This window comes from Lissotriton helveticus, chromosome 1_1 (assembly GCF_964261635.1).
Source record: "Lissotriton helveticus chromosome 1_1, aLisHel1.1, whole genome shotgun sequence".
Taxonomy (NCBI): domain Eukaryota; kingdom Metazoa; phylum Chordata; class Amphibia; order Caudata; family Salamandridae; genus Lissotriton; species Lissotriton helveticus.
Genome location: NC_136057.1, coordinates 1,038,164,662 through 1,038,192,263, shown reverse-complemented (window position 1 = coordinate 1,038,192,263; position 27,602 = coordinate 1,038,164,662). Strand labels below are relative to the sequence as shown.

The window sequence follows — 27,602 nt, the reverse complement described above, 5'->3', positions numbered from 1 at the left end:
ACCATTCGGGTTCTGGAGAGTAAAGCAGCATTGTCTGTATATAATAAAACGTGAACTTTTGTCCTTCCAATTGAGGGGGCATCTGATACTATTTTGGAAAGGCAGCGCCAAGTTCTTTATTATACAAAATAAACAATAAGGGAGCCAAGACACAGCCCTGTTGCAGCCCCTCTCTCCTACTCTAAGCTGTCTGTTCGCCTGTTGGGGCGAACCTCGCTGATGCAGACAGGTCATTATGTAATGCCCTCAAGAACTGCACCAATTCGACCTCCACTCTTTTTTTAAAACAATTTTATTTTTCATTTTTGAATGAGAACAGTTAACAAGACACATTGCACAGAGTTGCGCAAGATAATATACGAGACTCACACCTAATGGTAATAGCAAATCACATACATCCTATACAAAGGTAAGCATTAGCTAAATCATTAACCACCACGGTCCCCCACACAATGTTCATAATTCAGCAGAGTTGTCGTCGGAGTCCGAAAGAGACATAATATGAAAATCCGATACACGTAATGTTTGTGATTGGCATATATCAATCAATCAATCATTTCCATTTATAGAGCGCGCTACTCACCCGTGAGGGTCTCAAGGCGCTGGGGGGGTGGGGGGGGGGTGGGGGTGTAAATGTAGAATATTTATATAGCGCACTTCTACCCGGAGGCCTCGTAGCGCTGTATTCATACCGCTGTGGAACCCTTCCTGGCCTTTCCCTGTGAGGTGCCCACTCCTGGGCACCCCCAAGGTGAAGCCAGGCATCCAAGCGCTGCTGGGGCCGTTGTGGAGATTAAGCAAGCTATTGCCCAGAGTCACAGAGTGGGACCCATGATTAGACTAGGCACCGAGGCGAGAATTATCAGGTCCGGGGAAATTGAGTCCAAGAGCCGCCGAGGCGGGAATTGAACCTTGGTCCCGGGCCAGACCTCTGCATCAGGGTCTGCCGCTCTAACCATTGAGCCACGCTTCTCCACTGAGTAGCTGCTACTGTTCGAAGATCCAGGTCTTGAGGTGCTTCCTGAAGCTGAGATGGTCCTGGGTCAGTCGTAGGTAAATGGGGAGGGAGTTCCAGGTCTTCGCTGCCAGGTAGGAGAATGATCTTCCCCCGGTGGTGGTTCTGCGAATCCGTGGGACGATGGCGAGGGCGAGGCTGGTGGAGCGAAGATAGCGGGTGAGGGTGTAGAACGAGAGGCGTCCGTTGAGGTATTCGGGGCCCATGTTGTGGAGCGCTTTGTGTGCGTGGGTGAGCAGTCTGAACGTGATTCTTTTGTTGATGGGGAGCCAGTGGAGGTTCCTCAGGTGGGTGGATATGTGGCTGTGGCGAGGGATGTTGAGGATGAGTCGTGCCGAGGCGTTCTGTATGCGCTGGAGGCGATTCTGAAGTTTGGAGGTGGTTACTGCGTATAGGGCGTTCCCGTAGTCCAGCCGGCTGGTGACGAGGGCCTGGGTGACTGTTCTTCTGGTTTCTGTGGGGATCCATCGGAAGATCTTTCGAAGCATGCGCAGTGTGTTGAAGCATGAGGATGAGACGGCGTTCACTTGTTTGGTCATTGTGAGGGAGGAGTCCAGGATGAATCCCAGGTTGCGTGTGTGGTCCATGGGTGTCGGTGCGGTGCCCAGCGCCGAGGGCCACTAGGAGTCGTCCCAGGCACATGGGGATTGTCCGAGGATGAGGACCTCCGTCTTGTCTGAATTGAGCTTAAGACGGCTGTGCTTCATCCATTCTGCTACCTCTTTCATACCTTCCTGAAGGTTGGTTTTGGCGATGGCTGGGTCCTTGGTGAGGGAGAGTATCAGCTGGGTGTCATCGGCGTAGGAGATGATGTTGATGTTGTGTTTTCGTGCGATGGTGGCGAGGGGGCTCATGTAGATATTGAAGATATAGAGACCTCTCATTCGTTGTAGTCGATTAACGTAGGTGGTGAAGGGGTGCCAGGCTGCTTCAAATTTGGCCTCCTGATCCCGAATAAGAGCAGTCAATTTCTCCATAGCATAGAGAGCACAAACCTTCCCCCACTACATATTTACAGAAGGAGAAAATGGTTGCCTCCACAGTTGTGCCACACAAAGCTGTGCTGCAAGGAGTCGTTGGGAAATAAGGCGTCCCTGAGGGATCGTTAAGAGAAAAATGCGATGGGCACCTGGATCGCCCAATAAAAATGTTTGGGGTTCGAGGGGAAGGTAGACATTGGTGATGGCCCACATTATACTCTGTATCTCTACCCAGAAAGCCTGAATTACAGGGCATGTCCATCAAGTATGGAAAAAGTTTTCCCTCTCACTACAGCCCTTCCCACATAGAGAAGGATCCCGAACATCTTAGCCAAACAAACGGGTGCTAGGTAACGAAGAGTCAATATCTTGTAGGCATTCTCTTTATAACAAATACAGATCAACGATCGGGCTGCTCTCTGCCAGATCACCCACCAAGCATCATCAGATAATTCTGTAGCCAGATCCCTCTCCCACTGTAACACATAAGCATGGTTCTTAGAGGGAGTCAGCTGCAGCAGACATCGATAAATCCACAAAATGCTTTTATGACACATACTATTCAAATAGAGGGACTCAATAGAAGCAACGTCACATTGACATGCTCGACACACATGGGGTTTGCTTGCCCGATGAAGTGCCTGTGTCAATTTGAAGTCATGTCGGCAGGTAAGGGCAGACCCAGCAATCAAGTCTTCTCTTGACCGCAAATCCTCATTGTAAAAAAAAATCCCCCCGGAGGGGGCAACACCACTGATTCCAGACAAAGGAATTAGGATTAGTCGCGCCTGGGACGAAATCAGGATTGTGCACCCGGGGTAGGGGGTGTGTCAGGCGAAACGGGATCGCCGGGAATGCCCTACGCCGATACACCTCTCCCCAGTAAGACAAAAGCAATTACTTCAAAGGTAACAAAGGAGGCGACTGAACTGAGGAAAACAAGGGAAGCCCCAATAACCCTGCCAAAGGGGAAGGGGAAAAAGCCTGCTCCACCTGGACCCAGGGTTTCTTGTACAAGTTAGATTTCCAGTCCAAAAGGGGGCAGAGTTGTGCCACCAAAATGTACAAGGAAATGTCCGGGAACCCCAAACCACCTTCCCGAGACCGGCTTGCTCAAGTTCTCCCCCGATACTCTCGAAGACTTATCCCCCCCCCCTCCCCTCATACCAAAGCTAGCATTTTCAATCAAATATGCTTACATACTAAAGGAGGGAGGGCAAGCGGAAGATTTTGAAGAACATATAAGAACCTGGGCAGGAATAACATTTTCAAGCTAGTAAGTAGTAAGTAGTAAGTAGGATCAACCATGAGATTTCCAACTTCCCCAGCTATATAAGTCCTTGAAAAGAGCTGTGAGAAAGGTTGGTTCATTGCAAGCATACAAATCCTTTGTTCAAGGTGGTAGATAGATCCCTAAGTAGGGTATGGCGCACATCTCCCACTTAAAGCCTGCCTGACTAATAGGGCCCTCCAAGTTATGTGGGATTTGGCAACTCCCATACCCAGTGACTTGGTTAAATTGACTTTGAAGCTTGACACCTGTGAGGAGGCTTCCAGCTCCTCCATTAGAGCGTGGCCGCAGTACTGGGATTTGTATTAAAGCAGAGTATGTTGTTGGCAAGCAAAGCAAGCTTATTCTCATTGCCATCGACTGTCAGATCCGAAATCTCGGTGTTGGCTTATTTCTCTGCCACTGATGGTTCCATCAGAATAGCAAATATGGAAGGGGAAAGCGGGCATCCTTGACATCGTCCTCCACTCCTAGCTTGGATAAGATCTCCCATAATTTCTACCAAACCATGCTGTCAGAGACTCAGTAGAGATCCATGAAGGCCAGGCAGATGGTGCCCTGATTTGCAACAGTATACCTCCTCACTAGCAGGTGTAAATTCAGCTATTGTTCCATCCTGCTGAGCCCTTCACGGAACCCGTACTGCACCTCCGAAAGCGTGTCAGTCTCCTTAACCCAGGTTAGGAGACTCTCCTGAACAGCTCTCACTGCCAGCTTCACAGCTAAATCCACCAAGGAAATTGTCCGAAGCTCCCTCATAGATCGGCACAATTGCAGCAGTATGCCATGACTGTGGAAATCCCACCTTACAGACTGCATTAAAGTAATTACGTTAAAGGGGAGCCCACAGGTCCAGTGACGTTTTATGCAGGTCCATATGGACAACGTCCAGACCTGGAGCCTTATTAGAGGGGCTCTTATTGATTGCCTCCATAATTTTATCAAGGGTGAACTCCAGCGCTAATGGAAATGCCACCTCCACCTCATAAGGACGATTGAAAGCACTAAGCCCATATACGCCTTTGAAATGGTCCCCTATTCCATATTAACCTACTTTATTTATATATTTTTTTATTTTTTTAAAATATTTTTATTTCTCAAGTTTTCAGCATTCAAAAGAAAAACATTGTACAGCGAAAGGGGTGCTCGCATGTCTCCCCAGTATATACTTCCCACATTTACACGTCAATCATTACAACAATCATAGACCGGTATCATTATCAGTAGAAATGTCCAGGGTGGGCATCAGCATTACACATGCAATATCAAAGATAGTCGAAGCGGCCGTAGTCCTCTGATCAGAGCTGTCGCCCATTCATTGTCCATGTACGTACATTAGCTAGAGGTGGAAAGCCGCAGCACAGAGAGGCTAAACAATACATATATAATACATACTTCATATCACGGTTAGTCATCCTCAGAGCGTGCCAGTACATACTCCGTATAAGGACCCCAGATGTCCCGGGTACGGGACGCCCCTGGCAGACTCCGCATAGCAAGTGAGTTGATCATGACAGTAAGCCATTGTGCCAGCGTGGGAGCCGGCCGATCATCCCAGCACAGGGCCACTCGACGTTTAGCTAATTGCAGGGACAAAACCACTAATTTGCGAACTCCAGTAGGGACCTTGGACAAAATGCCCAAAAGACACAATCGCATATCTCGCTCAAGCTGCACACCGGTCATGCTGGTTAAGGCCAAAAGTATCTCATCCCAGAACTTACTAATTCTAAGGCAGCCCTACGCTAAGTGTGCAAAATCAGCCTCATCCGCACCACATCGCCTGCAGCAGTGAGAATCTCATAAGCCATACTTATATTACTGTGATGGGGTATAGTACATTTGGTGTAGAAACTTATAATGGATAAGCTTAAAATTGCCATTCACTGCAAAACTCCCAGTCATCCGGCAGCTCTCCTCCCACTCCTCATCCGTCAGCTGTTGCGGCAGACATGCATCCCACCTATCTCTAGAGTTGTGTGGCGCCGCACCTTCATCAACTTGTGAGGCATGGTAAAGACGGGAGACCAGCTTGGCTTTAGTGGTCGTCGTGTACACTAACTGCAGCGCCCCCAGTGCTGACGGTCCATCCAGGAAGATTGGATACAAACCACGTAACGCTGCCCGAAGCCTAGCGTAGATAAACGTGGGCATCGCCTCATTTACTCCAGCGGGTAGGAAGGCGGGTAATGAAATGAATGTCCCTCCCGCGGACACGTCTCCCATCACCCGCACCTCGGCGGCATGCATGACCCTGAGCGCCCCCATTTCACTCCTCACTGACAGAGCTCCGTGATGCACTAAAGGCATCGCAGGAGCATATAGTGGCAGTCGCTGCACTCTCCTTCCAAGTTCAGCCCAAGCCTTAGCCGTGCATTGCACTGTGTCAATTTCCCCACGGTCATGTACTGTATGTGTGTTGACTATCATCGCCTGCAGGGGAATAGGGTGCACCGCACCCGCTTCAACAGCGACATGTAGCGCACATGGTGGCGCATTCTGCCAATAATATGCAAATTGTGCTTGAGCACAGAGATAATATAACTGCATATCGGGCACCGAAAACCGACCCAAGTCATATGGCTTGATCAATGTCTCCCATCCTACATGGGGCTTCTTGCCACCCCAGGCGAGAGTGATCAGAAGTGAGCGCAATGATACAAAAAAATGTCATTTCAAAAGAAAAGGGACATTAACGAATAAATGTAAAAATTTTGGCAAAACCACCATTTTAATTAAAGAGACCCTGTCCGCAAATGTCAGGGGCAGCCGCACCCATCTAGCCACTTTGTCTTCGAGCTTGGACACTGCCACACCGTAGTTGGCCCTGAGAATTTCCTGCGGGTCCTGATGCACCCAGATTCCAAGGTACTGCACGGGTTCAGAAGCCCATTCTAACGGGTAGTTCAACGTGAATGGCACCGTGCTCTGGGTGAGAGGTAAGATGATAGATTTATTCCAATTGATGGTCAAGCCCGAGAACCACTGGAAACGGATATACTCCCTGATGACTTGTTCAAGATACCGCGCCGGTTCTCTAACATACAGGACCATATCGTTCGCATACATTGACACGGCTAGCGGCCGCTGATGGAAGCGTAACGCAGAGTCAGCGTGCCTCTGCCTCAGCACACACGCATGAGGTTCTAAAACAAGCGCGAATATTAAGGGGGAGAGGGGACACCCCTGTCGAGTACCTCTTTGGACCGGAAACACCTCCGAGATATGCCCATTTACTCGCACCCGTGCCACCGGGTCTGTATAGAGCAACTTTATCCAGCTGGTGAAGAGATAAGGCACTCCCATACGATGCATCAAGGCGAACATGTAAGTCCACGCAATCGAATCGAACGCCTTTGCGGCGTCTAACAGCACTGCCACTGCTGGAAGTTACGGTTTCAATAGATGCAGGACCGCAAACAACGCCCTCAAGTTATGTGCCGTAGATCGTGTGGGGCTAAATCCCGACTGATCCGGGAGGACCATAACGTTGAGTAAAAGACGCAGGCGGTGGCTAGAATCTTAGCAAGTATTTTGACGTCGGTGTTCATGAGCGAGAGTGGTCTATACGACTCGCATCTGTCGGGTAGTTTGCCCGGCTTCAATAATACGACAATCAATGCCTCCCTGAGCGTACCCGGCAATCGTCAAACGCCTCCGCATACATAGCCGCCAGGCGTGGTATTAACAAATTGGCGTACTCTTTCTAAAATTCAGACGGCAGACCATCTGTTCCTGCCGCTTTACCGTCAGGCAGCGCGGCGATGGATCCCTAATTTCTGTTTCCGTGATGTGGTGCAGCAAAAAATCTTGTTGTCCCTTAGACAACCATTCAACATCATCTAGGCACTGTGCTATTTCCTCCTCATTAGCTGTCGGTCTACGGCCGTACATGGTCTTATAGTAGGTAACAAAGCTCTCTAAAATATCAATAGTATCGGAGATGTGACGATCGCCCTCCGTGAGCACTTGAACACCACAATATTTAGCCCAAGGTTCCATAATTCGTTCAGCCAACGCGCGCCCGGGCTGACCCCCTTCACCGTAATACCTAGCCTTGCAGCGGCGCGATAAATGACGCACTTCCTGGTCAGCCAAGTCATAATACTCGGTGACATGTGAGCGTATGGCAGCCAAGGTCGCAGCAGCGGGGGCCTCCTCATACTGTCGCTCCAAGCGCACCAATTCACGCTCCAGCCGTACCATAGAGTCCCGCAACGATTTCAGCACCCCAGCCTGTAAACCTATACAAGCCCCTCTAATGGTCACTTTGAACGCCTCCCAGAGGACACACTCACTCCGCACTGACCCTGCATTTTCATCAAAATAGTGTTCAATAGCCTCTCGTACCCCTTCCTTAAATATGGGATCTCACAAGGCTGTAGGTTGCAACGTCCATCGAAATGGGGCCGGGGCATAAGTAGGGAGGAGCATTTCGAGCAGGACTGGTGCATGGCCCGATAAGGTACGCGGCAAGTGCGAGACCCTGGACATCCATGTTGCGACGTCACGCGTTGCCACCAAATAATCCAAACGGGACCAAGTGTCATGAGCGTATTGTATAGCAAGTCCCCTCCCTCACCCCAGGGTGCTGCAGCCGCCACACATCCACAAGTCCCAGGTCACACATACCGTCACGCACAGCCTGTGCAGCTCTCTTGACGTGCGTACTGGTGCGCGATTGTCTATCCAGCGTCTCATCCAGGACAACATTAAAGTCCCCCCCACAGAGAACGGCAGAGACCGGCAGGGCACAGATCTTGTTCCTTAATAGTGTGTAAAACTTCGGATCATTGACGTTGGGGCCGTACACATTAACCAATGTAATCAGTGTTCCATATAATCTCCCCTGTACAATGATATACCTGCCGTCCCTATCAACCTCCTCATGCGTGATCTCAAACGGCACATCCCTCTTAACCAACACCATGACACCCCTTGCATAAGATGAGTAGGACAAAGCAATCCTCACACCAGCCCATTTTTTTAGCCACACACTCCACGGTGCGGTCAGTGAGGTGAGTCTCCTGTAAAAATGCCAGCTTGACATTGTGCCGGTCTAGATAAGCCAGCACCTTTCTCGTCTTTTTGGGGTTGTTCAACCCCTGGACATTCCAAGTAATGCAAGTAATTTTACCCGCCTTATCCATTATCAATCAGTGGTAATGATTTGACGCCATAAGAATACAGTGAACCCACTCGTGGACATGCAAGATGGAAGAGCACCAGCACACCCCCTAGTACTGCACAGACAAACAGCAGCAAACCGAACCCCCACCTCCCCCCCTCACAATATCACTTGAAAAACTTAGCCAAACCACCATCCCCCTCCCCCCAAACAACCATGCCCCCCAATCCTCCCCAGTTCCCCAGTCCCCCCCACCCACTTCAGCTCCCCCAACATGCCAAAGCTCCCCCAAAACCTCAACAACCTCCCACCTCCCATCCATCCCATCAAACCAATGTTGGGGTGCACCCATATGTGGGGGCGTAGAGGCAAAACACTCCCACAGAGTAGGACCCGACCAAGCATTCCAAACAAATCAGTTCATCACACGTCACGTATAAAGTTATCTTATGACCACCTCCCCAACACCTGCTTATCGCACCCAACAGTATGCATTGGCAAAGAGCTACAAGGCAACGTAAATACACGACTAAGCAAAGGGATATCAAAAAGGAGCCCAGTTATACTAGCCACCTTACAACGGGGGCATTCGATGAACGGGGGGGGCCTGAGCCCCACACAAAACACAGATGTAGCAGACCTCAAGAGAATCAAAAAAATCACAAGTTCAAACAGTAACTTAGTTCAAGGCACACCAGGAGCCTCTCAGACCAGAAAGACCACACCAACCCTGTGTAAGTCCCTCTGTGTCCAGCGCCATCAAGCTCCTCCTCTTCAGGTGCTGCAGCAGAGTCTCTTTTCTGGCGTGTCAGCTTCTTCGCATAGTCCATGGCGGCCTTTGGGGTAGCGAAGATTTTATCATCGGCCACAGCACCTATGCGAAGGCGCGCCGGATATAGCATGGCGTATGGGACTCCCTCATTCCTTAGAAATTGCTTCACGACGCCAAACCCTCTCCACGCCGCCTGTACAGCCAAGGAAAGTCAGGAAAAAACGCCTAAGTATTCCCCTGATGTTCAATGGTGCCCTTCTCCCTGGCCAATCGCAAATGGCATCCCGGTCTCTGTAGTTTAAAATCCGAGCTATAATGGGACGAGGTGGAGCTCCTGGGATGGGCCGCGCAGCCAGAGATCTATGGGTCCTTTCCACAATAAACATAGGTGACAGATATTCCGTGCCAAAGATGTCCGTGATGAGGCGCTCCATATAGGCTTCCATTCTGCCCACATTTGTGGATTCTGGCAGCCCCGTGACGCGGATGTTGTTGCGCCGGGACCGCGCTTTTAAATCCTCATTTTTGGCCTGAATAAGGGAAATAACCTTTTCCATGTTCAACGTCTTGTCCGCGGTCAGGCCATCCTCCGCCGCCGAGACCCTCTGCTCCACCTCCCCCATTCGTGCGCTCTGTTTCTCCAATCTGAAAGAAACAGGTTAGTATTAGATTCCTTACCTTAGAATATCCCCAGGCGTCAGTCTGGATCCGGAAACTTTTGCGTAGCAGTACCCCTGCGCGTCGGTAGGCGTCGTCTGCAGGCGTCCCCTGCGGCTCCGCGTCGTCGGCGTCGTGCGCCGTGATGACGTCGCTGGAGTATATAGACGCCGCCTCCGCGCGCTGACGTCAGTTCTTCTTTTTTCCGCGCCAGTTAGCGCAGATCCGAAGAGCAGTACTCCGGTCTTTTGACCAAGTGTTTGTAAAACTTACTCTTTCTACGGTGCCGGTAGGATGCCTGGGTTTAAGAGCTGCGACGAGTGCGACCGCATGATGTCGGTCACCGACCACCATCGACTCTGCCTCCGGTGTCTGGGCGCGGACCACGACGTGGAGTCCTGCGTCGACTGTCGGGCCTTGACTGGAAAAGCTAGGCGGGAGCGGTCCCGCAAGCTTCTCGAGCTCCGGGTGTCGGCCCCGCGTCGAGAGCGGTCCCGGTCCGGTCGGAGGTCGAGGGAGCGGTCGAGGGAACGATCGCGGAGCCGCCATGGGCGCTCCGGGAGTCGCCACCATTCCTCCGGCTCGTCAGGTAAGCACAAGAAGTCGGGGCGTCGCCATCGCACCCCCGACTCCCCCCGACGCCCGCGTACTGCGGCCGGGGGCTCGGGTGACCCCACCCCCGCGGCCCCGCGTGGGTCGCCGACGCCGTCTACCCCATACCCGTCGGTCCCTGGGGAAGGCGCGTCGCGTGAGGAGATCGAGGCCTTCCTCATTGCTATGAGGGCGAGGTCTTCTCCGGCGGGGCCTTCGGCGCCTGCGGGCCCGTCGGTCCCGTCTGGGGGCCCGAGCGGTTCGGGTGCTCCTGCCCCGGCGCCGCCGGCGGCTCCGGCCCCGGCGCCGCTGGTTCCCCCTGGTTCGTCGCCGGCTCGTCTCCCGGCCTCTCCGGCGTCGGTTCCTGTGGGCCAACCCGTGGTACCGCCCCCGCGTGGTGCAGCGACTCCGCCGTCGGCTCCGGCCGGCGTCGGGTCCCCGGCGCCGACGCCGCGCGGCGCCACCCCCCTTTCCTCCCCGACTCCGGACGCGGAGTCGGACCGGCGTCGGCCGACGCCGGATTCGACGCCGATGGGGCCCGTTGACCCCGACGTCTATATCGTCGACCCAGAATATGGGTATGATGACGATGAGTATGGAGAGGGTTGGGAGGGGTCTGAGGACCCTCTATCCCGTGCCTGCCAGTATGATGTGGACTGGGTAGGTGATCTGGGTGATGCCAGTGGCCTGGACGAGTCGCCCAACCCTGGGTTTGTCTCTCCGTCCCCTGTGGCGTCTGAGGCAGGTGCTGCCTATTCGGTGGTCCTGATGAGGGCTGCCAAGGCCTTGCACCTTGAGCTCCCCGTAGCGAAGGTCAAGCCGAACATTCTGACCGAAGTGTTTAAACCGCAGTCATGCCCCCAGGAGCCTCTGCTGCCGTTTAATGAGGCCCTGTCGGATGTCCTTTTGGGCACCTGGTCCAGGCCCGCTTCTGGTGCGCCGGTTGACCGGAATGTCGCGAGGCGTCACCGTCCATGCTCGGACGACCCTGCCTTTTTGTCCACCCATCCCTCCCCGGAGAGTCTGGTGATCCAGGCCTCCACTTCGCAGTCCGCATTTCCGTCGGCTCCGCCCGATAGGGAATCAAAGCGGTATGACCAGTTTGGTAAAAAGGTCTTTTCCTCTTTGAGCGCTGGACTGCGGTCTTGTAATACCGCGTGCCTCTTGGGCCGCTACACCCACTCCCTGTGGGATACGGTCGAGGAGTGTCTGCCGCAATGTCCCCAGGAGGTGCGGGACAAGCTCACACGGGCCTTAGTTGAAGGCCGGGATGCGGCGCGGTACTCGATCCGTTGTGGTCTCGACACGACCGACTCACTGGGACGGGCGATGTCCACAACGGTGGCGATTCGTCGCCATGCTTGGCTGAGATCTGCCAACTTCTCGCCAGACGTCCAAAATTCACTCATGGACATGCCATTTGATGGCAGTCGCCTGTTTGGTGACAAAGCGGACCACGCGCTGGAGCGCTTCAAGGACTCCAGGGTCACGGCCAAGTCCTTGGGTCTTTCGACCCAGCGCCAGCAGACGGGTTCGTTTCGGCCCTTTCGTGGCCAAGGGAGGGGAGGTCCCACACGTGCTGCCAGCCACGCGACGCAGAACGCTCCCCAGCGCTGTGGCGGCCGTGGTTTCCGCCGTGGTGGCGGTAGAGGCCAGCGGCGTGGTCAGTCCACGCCTCCCTCCGCTGCTGCATCCAAGCCTTCCTAGTCCGAGCTTTCGGGCTCACGTGACGCCAGTGGGTGGCAGGGTTCGCCATCACCACTCCCGCTGGCGCGCGATAACATCGGACAGGTGGGTGCTGCAGCTTGTCCGAAGGGGCTATGCCCTCCCCTTCGAGTCCACTCCTCCAGCCATGCCACCGCAGAACCACCGTGTGTCGGGGGACCACTTGACGCTTCTGCAGGAGGAAGTTACGGCCCTCTTGGCCAAGGGGGCCATCGAGCGCGTTCCTGGGCCAGAAGTAGGGTGTGGTTGCTACTCCCACTACTTTCTGGTACCCAAGAAGGACAAGGGAGGCCTGCGTCCTATCTTGGATCTACGGAACGTCAACGGCTTCCTCCGGAAGGAGAAGTTCAAGATGTTGACTTTGGCTCAGGTCTTGGCTGCTCTAGACCCACAAGACTGGATGGTAGCGTTGGACTTGCAGGATGCGTATTTTCACATCCCCGTCCTGCCGGCCCACCGGCGTTACCTGCGGTTCACGGTAGGCCACGAGCACTTTCAGTTTATCGTGCTCCCTTTCGGCCTTACCAGCGCCCCACGGGTGTTCACGAAAGTGATGGCGGTGGTCGCAGCTCATCTGCGCCGGTTAGGGGTTTCAGTCTTCCCCTACCTCGACGACTGGCTGTTGAAGGCGGGCTCGCCCCAGACAGTCGTCCACCACCTTCAGATGACGGCAGACCTCCTGCACGAGCTGGGGTTTTCCATCAATGTGCCGAAATCACACCTGTGTCCCTCTCAAAAGCTCCTTTTCATCGGAGCGGTTCTCGACTCGGCGCAGTTTCGGGTTTATCCTCCGGAACGGCGGGTCCGGGATATTCAGGCTCTGATTCCCATCTTTCAGCCGTTATCCCGGGTTTCGGTCAGGTTGACGCTGCGGCTTCTGGGGCTGATGGCCTCCTGCATCCTTCTGGTGCATCACGCCAGATGGCGGATGCGGGCTCTGCAGTGGGACCTGAAGTTTCAGTGGGCCCAGCATCAGGGCAACCTATCCGACCATGTCCTGATCTCGGAGGGCACTGCGAGACAGTTGCAGTGGTGGCTTACGGACCGCGATTGGGTCAGGGGCAGATCCCTCTCCCTTCCCCAACCGGAGCACGTGGTTGTGACGGACGCGTCCCTCCAAGGCTGGGGTGGCCACTTGGGAGAGGCGGAGATCAGAGGCCTCTGGTCTCCGGCGGAGTCCCGGCTCCATATCAACATGTTGGAGCTGCGGGCGATTCGCCTAGCACTGAAGGCATTCCTCCCCTTTGTCAACGGGAGTGTAGTGCAGGTGTTCACGGACAACACCACCGCCATGTGGTACTGCAACAAACAGGGCGGTGTGGGGTCGTGGACCCTTTGCCAGGAGGCTCTGCGCCTCTGGCAATGGCTGGAACGTCAGGGCGTGACTCTGACGGTTCAACACCTGGCAGGTTCTCTGAACGCCAGGGCGGACGAACTCAGCCGTCGGTGCTCGGTGGATTACGAATGGCGTCTGAACTCGGATGTGGCGAGAGGCCTCTTTCAGCAATGGGGAGAGCCTTGGTTAGATCTATTCGCCACAGAAGAGAACGCGCAATGTCATCAGTTCTGCGCGTTGGAGTTTCCAAGACGGCACTCGCTCGGCGACGCCTTTCGGCGCGAGTGGAGTTGCGGTCTGTTGTACGCCTTTCCGCCTATACCACTTCTGCCCAGAGTGCTGAAGAAGATCAGGCGCGACCGGGCCCAAGTTATCCTTGTGGCTCCGGACTGGGCTCGAAGGTACTGGTATCCCGAGCTACTCAGCATGACAGTCGGTCCCTCGATCCGCCTGCCCCTTCAGGAGGACCTTCTGTCGCAGCAGCAGGGGACGGTCCTCCACCCGAACCTGTCCAGTCTCCACCTCCATGCGTGGAGATTGAGCGGCGACAGTTGAGGCCATTTGACTTGCCTCCTGAAGTCTGTGATGTCATTCTGGCAGCCAGGCGTCCCTCCACAAAGTCGGTATACGCCTGCCGGTGGAACAGATTTGTGGCATGGTGCACAGCAAAGGCTGTGGATCCCCTTTCTGCCCCTCTGTCTGAGGTTCTCCTCTTCCTCCTTTCCCTTGCCCAGCAGGGCTCTGCTCTGGGCACTATCAAGGGCTATCTTTCTGCCCTTTCCGCCTTCTTGAGGCTACCTGATCAGCCATCTTTGTTCAAGTCCCCTATTGTGTTACGATTCTTGAAGGGCATCACGCACATGTATCCTCCAACTCCGTTCGTGATGCCTCAGTGGGACTTGAACCTGGTTTTGACTTTCCTGATGTGCGCTCCCTTTGAGCCCCTTCATTCCTGTCCTCTCCGTCTTCTCACCTTAAAGACGGCCTTCCTGGTAGCCATCACCTCTGCCAGGAGAGTGAGTGAGCTCCAGGCTCTTTCTGTTCAACCTCCTTTCTTGTCTGTTCATCCTGATAAGGTGGTTCTTCGGACTAGACCTTCTTTCCTGCCCAAGGTAGTCTCTGCTTTTCACATTGGGCAGTCCATCACCTTGCCCTCCTTCTTCCCGCCTCCGCATCCTTCGAAGGATGAAGAGCGGCTCCATCGTCTGGACCCAAAACGTGCGCTTTCATTCTATATGGATCGCACACGCCAGTTCCGGGTGGATGACCAACTGTTTGTTGGCTACGTGGGTGAGAAGAAGGGAAGGGCGGTACAGAAACGGACCATCTCTCGGTGGGTCGTCCTGTGCATCAAAGCATGCTACTCTTTGGCTCGGAAGGAGCCTCCTGTTGGGCTGAGGGCCCATTCCACTCGGGCCACGGCGGCTACTACTGCCCTGGGCCGGGGAGTACCTTTGCAGGACATTTGCCAGGCGGCTACGTGGGCCTCGCTGCACACCTTTGCGAGGCACTACTGCCTGGACAGTCAAGTCCGGAGGGATGGCTTCTTTGGCCGTTCGGTCCTCCAGGACTTTCTGGTGTAGGTTGTATTGGTTCGCAGACCCACCACCGGGGTTGGTATTGCTGGGGTATCTATTCTAAGGTAAGGAATCTAATACTAACCTGTTTCTTTCAGATGAACAAGTTACTTACCTTCGGTAACGATATATCTGTAAGAAACAGTAGTTAGTATTAGATTCCTTACCGCCCCTCCCATCCTCCCCGTTCTGCGAACTGATACCTAGGGTTAAGGACATCCCTTTCAGGGCCCTAGTTTTCAAATGGCACCAGTGTTGGTTCTCACATGGCTCTGCGTGTTCTGGTGCGGAAAAGCTGTGTGCAAAGAACTGACGTCAGCGCGCGGAGGCGGCGTCTATATACTCCAGCGACGTCATCACGGCGCACGGCGCCGACGACGCGGAGCCGCAGGGGACGCCTGCAGACGACGCCTACCGACGCGCAGGGGTACTGCTACGCAAAAGTTTCCGGATCCAGACTGACGCCTGGGGATATTCTAAGGTAAGGAATCTAATACTAACTACTGTTTCTTACAGATATATCGTTACCGAAGGTAAGTAACTTGTTCATTGGGAGGACATATGATTCAGCCTGTTATTAACGGCAGCCATTGACCCCTCGATGGACTGTAGGGATCGCTGCATAGCCACCAAGGTAGCCTCCAGTGTAGAAGTACCCTCCACAACAGTGTCCTCCTCCGAATCCGAGGCTGCTTTCTGTGGCGTTTTAGGCGCCTTCCGGGCCTCGAAGGCAAGCTTCGTCTGGCTCTTGTCTGTTCTTCCCATGGTTAGGGAGCAGGCTAGCAGCACCAGTACAGAAGATGAGTATGGCCCCCTCACCCAAACCCGTGTGCACTTCGTGAAGCTTCTGCTCGCCCCCCGTAGACAGATAGTGCAACCGTCCAGCTAGGGCACTAATAGAGAGTTCACCAGCAACAGACCCGGAGATGGAAGTGCCCCAAACGCGACGTGATAGGACAAGGACGAAGAATCCAGACTGTGTAGGCGCAGACACCCACAATATAGGGGAAGCGATAAATCAGGCCACAGCTCCGGCGCACTATAGATCACTATCCCCGCGGGGCTCCCACCAGGAGAGTCTGGGCAAGAATAAAATGAAGTCCCAGGGCCGGTCGTCAGTCACATTGATTGCGCAATGTTATCACAGCAGGCAGTGCTGTCGCCTCCTCGCAGGTGGGTCCAGATTCACACCAACGACAGAACCCACAGGCCCAGATCACCCACAGGAGGGCCCGAGTTGAAGGGACCACGCCAACAGGCCAGTGAGTTCCCCCCGCCCCAGCGCCAGGCCCCGCACCAGACACAGCAAGCCGAGCGCAGCGCCAGGCCCAGGCCCAGTCCCGCCTCCGCAGTCCGGGCCCCGAACCAAGCCGGCCCACTCACCGCATCCAGCGCTGACGGGTGCTGGCACCAAAGCCAAGGGGCCCGCTCCGCTCCCTCTCAGGCACGCAATGCCCAAGCTCGCCGGCAGCAGCCTCCAGACGTGGGTCACCCGCTCTGCCGGGTGGGCTCCAGACCCCCTGCGACCGCTCCAGTTGTCCCTGCAGGGGTCGCGCCACAGCCGCTCCTATCTCAACGCGAGGCAGGCCTATGCATGGGCCGCTGCCTCACACCAGCCACAGCCGCCGATATACCCAGCAACACCGGCCGCAGGTCCGCGCACGGCACCGGAGGGCCCCTCAGGCAGAGGGACGCCGGAAGCGCCAACCGCAGACCGCCACCGCCTCTACGTTGCACAGGCCAAGGCCCAGACCGCCTCCTCGCCCAACGGCCTACCGGACTCCCGCAGCCGCCATTTTCTAGCTGCGCAGCGTGGTACAGGTCAGAATTCGTGTTTCCCTCGGCACAGGTAGTGAGTTGAGGGGCAGAAATCACAGCGACGTGTGCAGCAGGATTTTACAAATTCCCCCCAGTGCTTCAGGCAGCGTCAACGACGCGTGATGTGACTGATGTTGGGCGGATAGTTACTCAGTCGAGCAGAGCCTCACAGCAGTGCGGCCATCTTGCTGTGCGTCCTCTAGCGCCCCCCCCCCCCCCCATATTAACATACTTATTGCACTAATTTTCTATGTGTATTTTCCCAAGTTTAGCACTAAAATTCCCACCTAAGATAATTTCATAACCCTTGTGCAAATAAGCAAGTTAAACTTCCAGGCCACCAATAAAATCATAGAACTTGTTAAAATTTGTTGAATTATCACATTCAAAATACCCATTTATAGAAATTAATAACAAAAACAGTTAAACCATTCGGCCACATGAATAAAAATGTGTGGAATAAAATGCAATAAGAGGGAACCAAGCTGATTTTGCAATCCAGGGTAACTTTAGGTAGAGTCATAACATTTAGGTATACAGGTTTACAGTTGGCTAAGCAAAATACAATTTCTCCTAAGAGAGCCTAACAAGGATTCGTAGAGCAAATCTATGTCCACAGTTTGTGGGTAACCAGCACCAAAACCTTTCCTACTAAAGTAATCTCTGAGATTTCTTATAACATAATACCTATTTCTCTGCCTTAATGTAGAGTTATAACAACCCACCCTTAAATGCTGATTGACTTTAACACATGCTTTTCATAAAAATACATCTTGCCTACTGCCTTTTTCGTAACATTTCATAATTAACAGATTAGGCATATAGCCGTGATCATTGGTTTGCCCCAACCAGGCCCAAGTCATCCTAATTGCTCCAGATTGGCCTGGAGAGTGTGGTACAAGACTTTTCGGGCTTTATCATAGGTCTTACAATTATGCTGCTGTTTCTGGAGGATCATCTGTCTCTGTAGCAGGAGCAGGGGTTTGTGCCCTGGCCTTTGTGGCTTGCACCTCCATGCATTGAGACTGAGCAGCAGCAGCCAATCTCTTTTGATCCACCTTCTGAAGTGATTGATGTGAGTTGGTCAGCCACACACCCTTTCACAAAATCAGTGCGCCAGGATAGGTTTATGGCTTGGTGTGGCACCCACCAGACCAACCCACTGCAAGCCAAACTGTTAGATGTCTTAATGTTTCTTTTAACTTTGAACCACTGTGGGCGTGAAATGGGATTACTTGTCGGTCCTCTCAGCCTTAAAGCAAAATCATATTAGTATAAGATATCTAATGATACGTGTGTGTGTGTGTGTGTGTGTGTGTGTGTGTGTGTGTGTGCGCGCGCGCGCATAAATGCCCAAACTCTTGGAGAACGCAGGAGTGATTCAGCGTCTCTGGTGTGAGCGCATCATACGAAGTAGGCATGGGGTCTCCAGCAGTTGAAAATATGGCCTCAAGCTTTACGCTTTATTTACCGGTAGCTTTGCATCGGAATTATGACTAGTAGCAATATAATGCAAAAGTTGGACACCATTTTTGAATGAGCTAAACCAATTTGCTGACTGGGTTTTACATTGGACTTCAGAGCTGCCTGACAAAACTCAGTTGCAGCAGAAAATTTGGAAGAGTGAGTCTGCTTTCATCAAGATCAGAAAAGGATTGAAAGTGTTATTCTTTCTCTTGAGAAGAAGGAGGAGCTTTGAGGTAAATTAATTGTTCATGAGAAGAATCCGGATATTATTGGGAGAATTAATCAAAGAGATTATGGCGTTTCTTTAGGAAAACAGTTCAAGCTGTAATAGGAAATAAGAAAGGAATAGGTATTACTGAAGAGAATGGGAAGTTGTGGTCATTATCAAATGATGAGCGTGTGCAAGGGAGCAGGACGAAAGAGTGACAAAAAGGAAACTTTTAGATAAGGTGAGTTTTATGGTAAAAAGAGATACGGTCTAGATAGTGGCACACAAAGGGTGCAGGTAAATTTTATGGCAAAATAAGGTCCAATATCGAAGAACATGTTTTGGATCTGGATAGTCAAAACAATAATTTGGATGAGGTTTGAGAAAAAGACGAAGAAATCCGATTAACAGTATGTGTAGACACTTTAGGTCAAGAGTGTTTTTTCTGAAGCAATACAGCCTATGGATCATGTGTGGATTATATATGCTGTTAGATGAAGAGGCCTTTGGAATAGGAGGAAAGAGGTGTCACGGGTATGGGATGCTTAAGGTAGGCTACAGATTATAAAGTGTGCATAACCTCAAATCTGGATCCTGAGTTATTACTATTTGTTTGAATTGGGAAGAGATCCTCAAAAGAATTTATAAAGTTCACTTAAGCAATGTCAAGATAAATTGCTTGATGTGTTGTGCTAACTGGTGTGCATTCTTGATTTGGCGGGAGAAGCATATGCTAAAGTTGAAGTGGGTGTACCATTGCTAAGCGGTTGGGCAAGAGAGATGTTTTCTTTTTCGTGAATGCAGAACTGTGAAAGCCATTTTAATTAAAATGAATCCCTAATGAGGAAATTTGGTTAAAAGAGAAGCAATTTAGGAGGCTAAAGGGCTTTTATTCGAAGAAGGAATGGTCAAACTTTGTACCAGTGTATTTTTGGGGAAGAGACACTTGCAGAGGAATGAAATATTCAACAGATTTCTTCCCACAAGTAGAGTGAGAGATAGAAGAAGTAAAACAACAAGAGGTAGAGTGCAACAGTCAGCATGAGCTCAACATGAGTACAGATATTATTTCTGGTTTTATCCTTGAAAATTCAGAGGCAGGTTAAGGAACTTCTGATCAAATGGGGGAAGAACACCAAAGATCATTGGGTGTTGGAAAGAGTGCCTATGTTCAATAAATGCCACTTCAGTACAAACAACCAAGAGAGATGGTTTATCAAGCTAACCAAAAAAAGGTTGATAGATGTAGAGATGAGGCATATGGTGGGCTAAGATAATATTGTAGAGGTGGCAGAGGAAAACATATTTGTGAGTATGGTGTTTTTGATAAGGAAAAAGGTAAGAAGAGGTGGATACTGGAAATAAATCTGCCGGACTAGAACGTTTCTTTTTCTATAACCGCATTTCAAGACCGAAGGAGTACTTCTGCTGAGGAACATTTTACTGAAGGCAACTTGTTAGTGAAGATAAACCTCAAGGATGCTTATTTTACAACTTCCATGATGGAGGAGAGCCAGTCTTTCCCCAAGTTCAGATGGAGGGTATACCTTCATTAGTATATGTGCTTTTCATTTTGCCTTTCTTCTGCACTCAAGTTGCTAGACCAGCGGTTGCCTATTTGAGAGCTGGGTACAGGGCTTATAATCTTTTTGGACAACATTCTTCTGTGTGCCAATATATGTGAAGGAACAATTTTTGTTAATAAAGAATATTTTGGGCAGAACTTGGATTCTGTGCGAATATGGAGGACTCTTTATTGCAACCACACAGAAGTATGTTCTCAAGTAAGAAAAATCTCGGCTATTTGCTTTTATGAATTACGGATTCTACGAAAGCTACCCCATTTTTACTTTCCACTTCCAGACGTATGGTGGTCCAGGCCTTGATTTTATCAAGATTGTACTAATGCAATGCCCTCTGTCTGAGACTCCTGCTCAGTTACTCTCATGCCATCAAAACATTCAAAATGTATCTGTCCTCCTCATCTTGAATCTGCCTCGGGATTGGGAGGATTTGGGCGTATTATATGGTATGGCTCTCCAGGCTTACGGTGTAATACACTCGCAAAAACTATCTTGGGTCCAGTCAGGATAATTTGTAAGACCTTAGGCTCAACCGCGAGTAGGTATGGCTTCGAGCAGCAAGGCTTAAACAAAGGAACTAGTGTAGAGCATTTAACGGTACCCAAACAACAAAATTAAGTTTCACAACACAAATGAAAACCTACACAATTTAAAAATTCATAAAAATGTAATCTATTTTTATAGAGCCCAAGATGAGCAAAATCTTCCGGAGGGTTTCAGAGATATAGATTTTCAAAGAAAACTTAAATCACAATTTAACCTCAAATAAACATTGGTAAAAATAGAGTTGTGTTCGGCTACTCCGGCCCAACGTGGATGAACAAATCCAACGGGATGGAGGTCTAGGTGCCAATAAGGAGTGTTAGGACAGTTACCCGGCCACCAAAGCTTTTTCCAATCCAGTTCCAAACTTTACAGCACGGCCGCTATAGAATTCAGTGGAATGGTCCTGATGCTGCGGATGCAGGAGAAGTAAGGTGCATTAGGGTGCTCTGGGTGCTGTGCGGTTGACAGGGGTGCCATTGTGGTTTTATTCGGTCCACAGGTCAAGTCGGGAGACTTTGGCCACAGAGGTCGGGGTCTCTTGAAGTCCTCTTTGAGACAGAAGGGCAGCTGTAGCTGGGCTACAGGTCTTCATCCACAGCGGGCCCAGCGATATCCCTTGGTGGAGGCTGGTATCCCTTGTGGGCATGCCAATCTTAACTAAGACGACATTGACTTGGGCTGCCATGAATCGGCCTCTTGGTGCGCCCAGCGGCAGTCAGCGATTCCTCTGGAGTAGCCACTGACTTGCCAGAACAGGCTACTTGAGCTTTGATGGCCCTGATGCTGTTCCAGGGGGTCAGCCGACTGACCCTTGGAGTCACTTCTTTGGTCTGGAGATTGGGAGCGACTTATCTCAAAGCCAGGAGCCAGAGGTACAGTGCTCTCTTTCCAAGCCCATGGTGCAGCAGGTGCAGTCCACCTGCTGTTGCTGTTATGACATATATATACATATATAAAACATATCCTGCTTAAAAATATACAGCTCCCTGCCTTGGGGCTCAAAAGGTCTTCCTTAGAGGAGACTTGCATACTTCCTTGAAGAGAGATGGGGCTTTGCCATTAGTTTCAATGGCAAAGTCGAACTAGCAGTGTTAATGATATTGGCGCTGTTAAATTAATAACAGTGTCCCCAACCGGCACTCCTTTGGGACGATGTCCCCAAAATTCTTACTTTTTTCTTGAAAAATTCATTGAACTATGTAGGCTTTCCAATTCGAATATCTTATAGTTTAATTCTTCATTATTGTTAGATCACAGTGGTTTCATCAACATAACTTGTATCAATGTTCTTATTTCCAATTTATTTACACCCATGCATTGGTGAATGTAGAATCTGTATGCATTTGTGGGTTACAATTCCCTATGCATTTCGGTACTGAGCCCTTCATCAGGGGACATATTTTGTTGTGTTTAAACAGAAAAAAGTTCTTGCAGTCTTCATGTCCCGTAAACACCACTGTTTACAGGACATGAAGAATGCAAGAACTTTTTTCCGTTTAAACACGACAAAAGATCCCCTGATGAAGGGCTCAGTCCTGAAATGCATATGGAATCGTAACCCACGAATGCATACGGATTCTACATTCACCAATGCATGGATGTAAATAAATTGGAAAGAAGAACATTGATACAAGTTATGTTGATGAAACCATTGTGATGTAACAATGATGAAGAATTAAACCATAAGATATTCGAATTGGAAAGCTTACATAGTTCATTGAATTTTTCAGGATAAAAGGAAGAATTTTGGGGACATAGTCACAAAGGAGTGCAGGTTGTGGACACTGTTATTAATTAAACAGCGACAATATCATTAGTTTAGTTCAACTCCCCAGGATCGGAGGGAGACACCCACCAGCACACAAACAAACAAGAGAGAGGAGTCCAAAGTTTACATTGATCATTCTTCGTAAAATACAGTGTGCCACACGCCTCTCTCTGTTTTTGAACTAGCAGTGTTCCCACTGCCCTTCCAGTCTGCAGTGGCTGGCTGGGAGCCATTTTGTACCTTGTCACACACAAGGTGGCACAATTAGTGCTGCAGTCCCGTGTGGACATGCTGCTTTACCTGCCCTGGGTACCATATTCTAGGGACTTATAAATGAGTCAGTTACTGCCAATTGAGGGTTGTCAATTCAACATACACTTTGTAAGGGTTTAGAGCACAGACAGGGAGGTCCGGTTAGCAGGCCTCTGTGCACTCTAAGTTGATAAAGCAGCAGCACCAGTTCAAACATAGGGGGTAAACCTGAGAAAAGAGGCTTTTCCTTACAAGGATTTACACATTTCTTCTTTTTAGGGTCTTCCTTCAAAGCACTGTGCATAACCCATTGCATTATTCCAAGCTGTCTCCTCAAGAACTTTCAGATCTTCTAAATTTCAACTTTCAGTCAAACATTAAAGGCTTGTTGTCCGTGCTTTTTCTTATCTCATACTAAAGCATTAGAATCCCATATGATGCATCTCAGTTATGCATCCTTATAAAAAGATCTCAGGACCTGTTTTTTGTGCAAGCTCTCTTGTGACACTAATTTGTCATTCAGCATTGCCCATTCAGAATTTCTATAGTGCCATGACATCTTATTGGGTAACTGTCCCCGCTCTACAAATTCCATAAAATTATATTCGATTCAGAATTTTTGTGTTCCAAGGTAGACACGGTGAAGACTCAGTTACAGTTACCAGTAAAGAAAGTGAGTAAGATACATTTTGAAAAATATTACTTGCTAAACCAAGACATGAGTCTGTTAATTTCATAAGTGAAGACCAGTGCATGACCAATCTTTGTATTGGTTAAAAGCTGCAGGTTTAGAGAAGGAACTTTAGTATGGCAACAAAGTGTCTGGGACAGAAGAGGTGAAGGAGGCATTCATTGGGTTGTTGGAGAATTGGAAGCATGGAATGAATAATTTTACCCACTCCGGATTACATGTTGGAATCTGATGCAAGCACTGCAGACTGGGAAGCAAGTTTAGGTCACCAGGAGAAGGGTGGACAGTGATCAGAGAAAGAAATATCAGCACATAAATTGTTTGGAGATAACAGCAGGGTTGTTTTCTCTAAAGATTTTCAACAGCCTGTTGCAGAATTGTTCAATACTTCTTGGTATGGTCAATGTAACAGCAGTCACATGTATAAACACTTTGGGTAGAAGGCGGTCAGAAAAGTTGACAGTTGGCAAAGGAATTATGGTAGTTTTTTATAAGCAGAACAAAGTCACCTTGTCTGTGGAGTAGATGCAGATCAAGGCAAATTCAGTGTCAGATTGGAAATGTCATTATTTAGTGGATTGCAGTGACTGTAAATTCAGTCTGTAGTATATTATGAAGATTCAGGAAGTGTAGGGAGCTTTATAAGTAGATTGGTTTGCTTCAGACTGACCTTTCAGGTACAGGATAATTACAGCTAATGGCTGGATCTGGGTCTTTACAGGACTGTTAATTGTTGCAGGTAAGCAATAGATGGTGATCACTCTATGGTGTACGGCAGGTCAGTTGGGAAAGGGTATTTTGATGTGGAAGATTATGACTGGAATGGGGCTGAGAAGACCTCTGAGTGCAAGGCATTATTTTTGTGTGAGATGTGAGTTTGATTTTCTGCATGACTACGCCCATTGAATTTGGTTTTGATCATCTGGTTTTCTGCATGACTATGACCATTGAATTGGTTTTGATCATCTTGTATTGAGTGTTCCTTAGAAGGGTATCTGATATTAAGGCATTAGAGATAAGTAACCAATATTACAAACCCAGTGGGATGTTTTTTAAGATGTGGAAAAGGATGAATACCATGTCTTCAGTCAATTGTTTCGTTTCTTTACCTGAGTTTTCAATATCATTGTAAAATGCATGAAGGAGCCAGAGCGGGATGTGTAAAAGGACACAAATGCTGGTGAAGATCAGTTCTTGATATTGTTTGTGCCTCTTTTAAGAGTGTCATCATCGGCTACTGTTGTGAGATCTGCGAGAGCTAATATGTAAGAAGCAGGTGTGAATCTGTTCAGTTTTAAAGCTTATTCAGTGATGGGTGATCTGGCAAGTAATGCTAGCATTATCCAGTGTGTATCACCCTGGACATGTGTTACAGTTGAGCGAGAAAACGTAAAAATGAAAGTGATGAAAAAATGGTTAGTCAAAAAGAGGTGTGTAGAAAAAATAGTTTAACTGTGAGGAAATTGTGATGGGAATTCACAATCATAATTATTTGCTTTGCAGAAGAGTAATCAAGGAAAAAAAGATGGAGAAGAAGAAAAGAGTACAATGATTAGTGTGAATGTTTTGAGGAAGAATAGTGGATTAATCACAGCATTCAAGAGTAGTAATGTTGTTGTGCAGGGGCTTTATAAGGGAACAGAAATATTCTAAATCTATGGTTGTTTAAGTCTGGCTCTAAGATCTTTGAAGTGCTGTAGCGGACTGGCAGAGAAGGAGTTTACTGCATAGCAATAGCCTCCATGTCTGTAATAAAATCTCTATTCTCCTCAAGTTGTCATTTATCTGAATCCAGCATGCCTGTCCTCTTCAAGTGCCTGATGAAGTGGATTTTGTTTGATTAGTTGACATGTAATGTTTGTCTGTTTCCTCTCAGAATTTGTTACCTGCTCCATTTGTCCTCCAGAGCCTTCAAGAGCTGGACCTCTTCAGGTGCGTACTCAATGCTTTCTGTTTATTGGGTAACTTGCTTGCATGCTTGCTCTCTTTACTCCAGATGCCATTCTTTGCATGAGATCAGTGTTGTCTGAATCTTTCCGCTCCTTTATCTCCTCTTGTCACAGTTTTTCTATGTTTAAAGTATTAAGATCAATCCACCCCTTCGACATCCTATTAACCTTTAGCTGATTGTAGAACTCCTAGTAGAAGGCCCTCTCATCTATCGCTCGTGTCACTCTTTAGCTGAGCTAAAAGTGGTCATGATGTATTTATACTTCTCCTAGCTGAAGTTAGACCTGGGCTTGACAACTTACTTTTCCTGTCACCCTGTAGCAGTGCTCAGGTCTGTCAATGCATGTCCCATCCCTTCCTAACCTTCGTTTTACCATTAAGCTGAACTAGAAGCATCCTGGATAGGTTCTACAGTTTTCTCCCCTCATCCTGTTAGCCATATAGTTCTGAACTGTCAAGATGTATTCCTCACCTCGCACTGTCACCTATTTCTTGATAGTTGAATTGGGAGCTGGCTCTACTGGCTTTCCACCTCCTCTTGTCAACTGGTACCAGCTATTAAGGCTGTCTTCACAGACACTTGTATTTCCTGTCTCAGCAACTTTTTGCTGATTATATAGCTGTCAAGACAGACTCCTGCATTTTCACATCTTTTTGTTCCTACAGAGTGGTGATGAGTTTTATATTGTGAATCACTCACTGAGACATTGGAGACTTCTTTTCCCCAGGCACTTGTTCATCCTCAGGGCTTTGAGAAGAAAAAGCCAAATAGATTAAGTTAAAAACTGCATGGTGGTGATAAGTGTCAGTTGTGCACACACAAAACTGTTGGGGTAATCAAAGTTACACGTTACTCTTGCAACTAAGTCTACCAAACACTTGAGTGTGTCACTGAGAAGAAAAAGAAAACTGCTGAAATGGTAAATGACAATTTCATGCTACAGGCAAGGAATGGCACCCTCCCCTTCCAAAGACACAATAGAAAGTAGGGCCTTTATATATAACTAAATATGCAAGAATCATACACTATTTCTTTTTACCTCCTCCCCAACTCATTGAGAATCGATTTTCTTTTTCACAACAGATTTTATTAAGTTTACAATTCACAGGGTGGGCGATGCCCAAAGCATACATTGTATATATAGTTCGACATAGGAAGTACCACGTTTTTGAAAAAATCAACATTGAACTGGCTGGCCCAATAACTAAAATGTAGCACAGATCATCACAAAATTCCCTCAAATGCCTAAATGTATGTGTCTTGACAACAGAGTGATTTATCTTAGCTATTTTAGTAATGAGGTAAGTGACCCAGGCGAGGTTATGGAGGGTCAGTGTGTGGCAGAGGGGGTAGGTCTATGCCCTGATATGTCATGCAGCAGGGCCATATCTTTCTATGCTTCTGTGGGCAGCCCCTTTCCTGGTAGACTGCGATCTCTGGCATCATACATCTATCCATGGCCGTCTTTCACCCACCATTGGTGGGGAAGTCTCCTTCCACACGTGGGCGATGTCCTGCTTGGCAAGTGTGAGGCCCCAAAACAGTAGGTGTTGTTTGTAGCGGTTCACGCCAATCTCTTCTGTACTATGGAGCAAGAACAGCTTGGGGTCGAGCGGGAGGCTCCAGGACAGGACACTGCCCAGGCAGGACGAGATTTTCCGCCAGAATGGCTGCAATGCCTCGCAGCTCCAGACTGTATGAAAGAAGGTGCCCTCTGCGCACCCACACCTGAGACAAATGGGAGACTGGATGACACCCATTTTTCACAGACGGGACCGATTGAAATATGCTCAGTGGAGATATTTAAATTGGATAAGGCAGTATCTCATGGGGATATTGAGAATCGCTTTTGATTGCAGACCTGACCCAAAAACGTTTCTCCAATAAGGAAGTCTGCTCTTTCTAAGGAATTTATAAACCTCAATGTGCAAGCATCTCTCCATGCACGAGAGCAGACCCCTTAACATGCATCACAAACTGCTACACACAGTTATGATTTTCACCTATCCTGCATGATTCAGGGGTTGGTCTTATGGTGCTTTCTCTATTTTGAGTGGTATGGTGTTATCTTTTGTGGTCTCTGTGTTCCTAAATGAGGTGCAGGGTATGTTTCTGCAAATTCTATTTTCATTGGATCTTCGTCAAACCTGCCTCTTTGTGCCACACGTTTGTTTATTATGGGTTTCAAACAGTGCATTTCAAACAAAATTTCTGACAAAGCTTCTGTGTAGTGTTTGGGGAAGATC

The 27,602-nt window shown here is 49.4% G+C and overlaps 1 protein-coding gene across 2 annotated transcripts in view; it reads left to right on the top strand.

Moving 5' to 3' along the window:
• Nucleotides 1–27,602, top strand: part of DENND6B (DENN domain containing 6B) — a 269,667-nt gene that overhangs the window by 129,432 nt on the left and 112,633 nt on the right. For both annotated transcript variants that reach the window (XM_078677849.1, XM_078677845.1), the window contains exon 9: nt 25,282–25,337. In XM_078677849.1, coding sequence (XP_078533975.1) covers nt 25,282–25,337 — 56 coding nt within the window. The remainder of the gene's footprint in view (nt 1–25,281; nt 25,338–27,602) is intronic.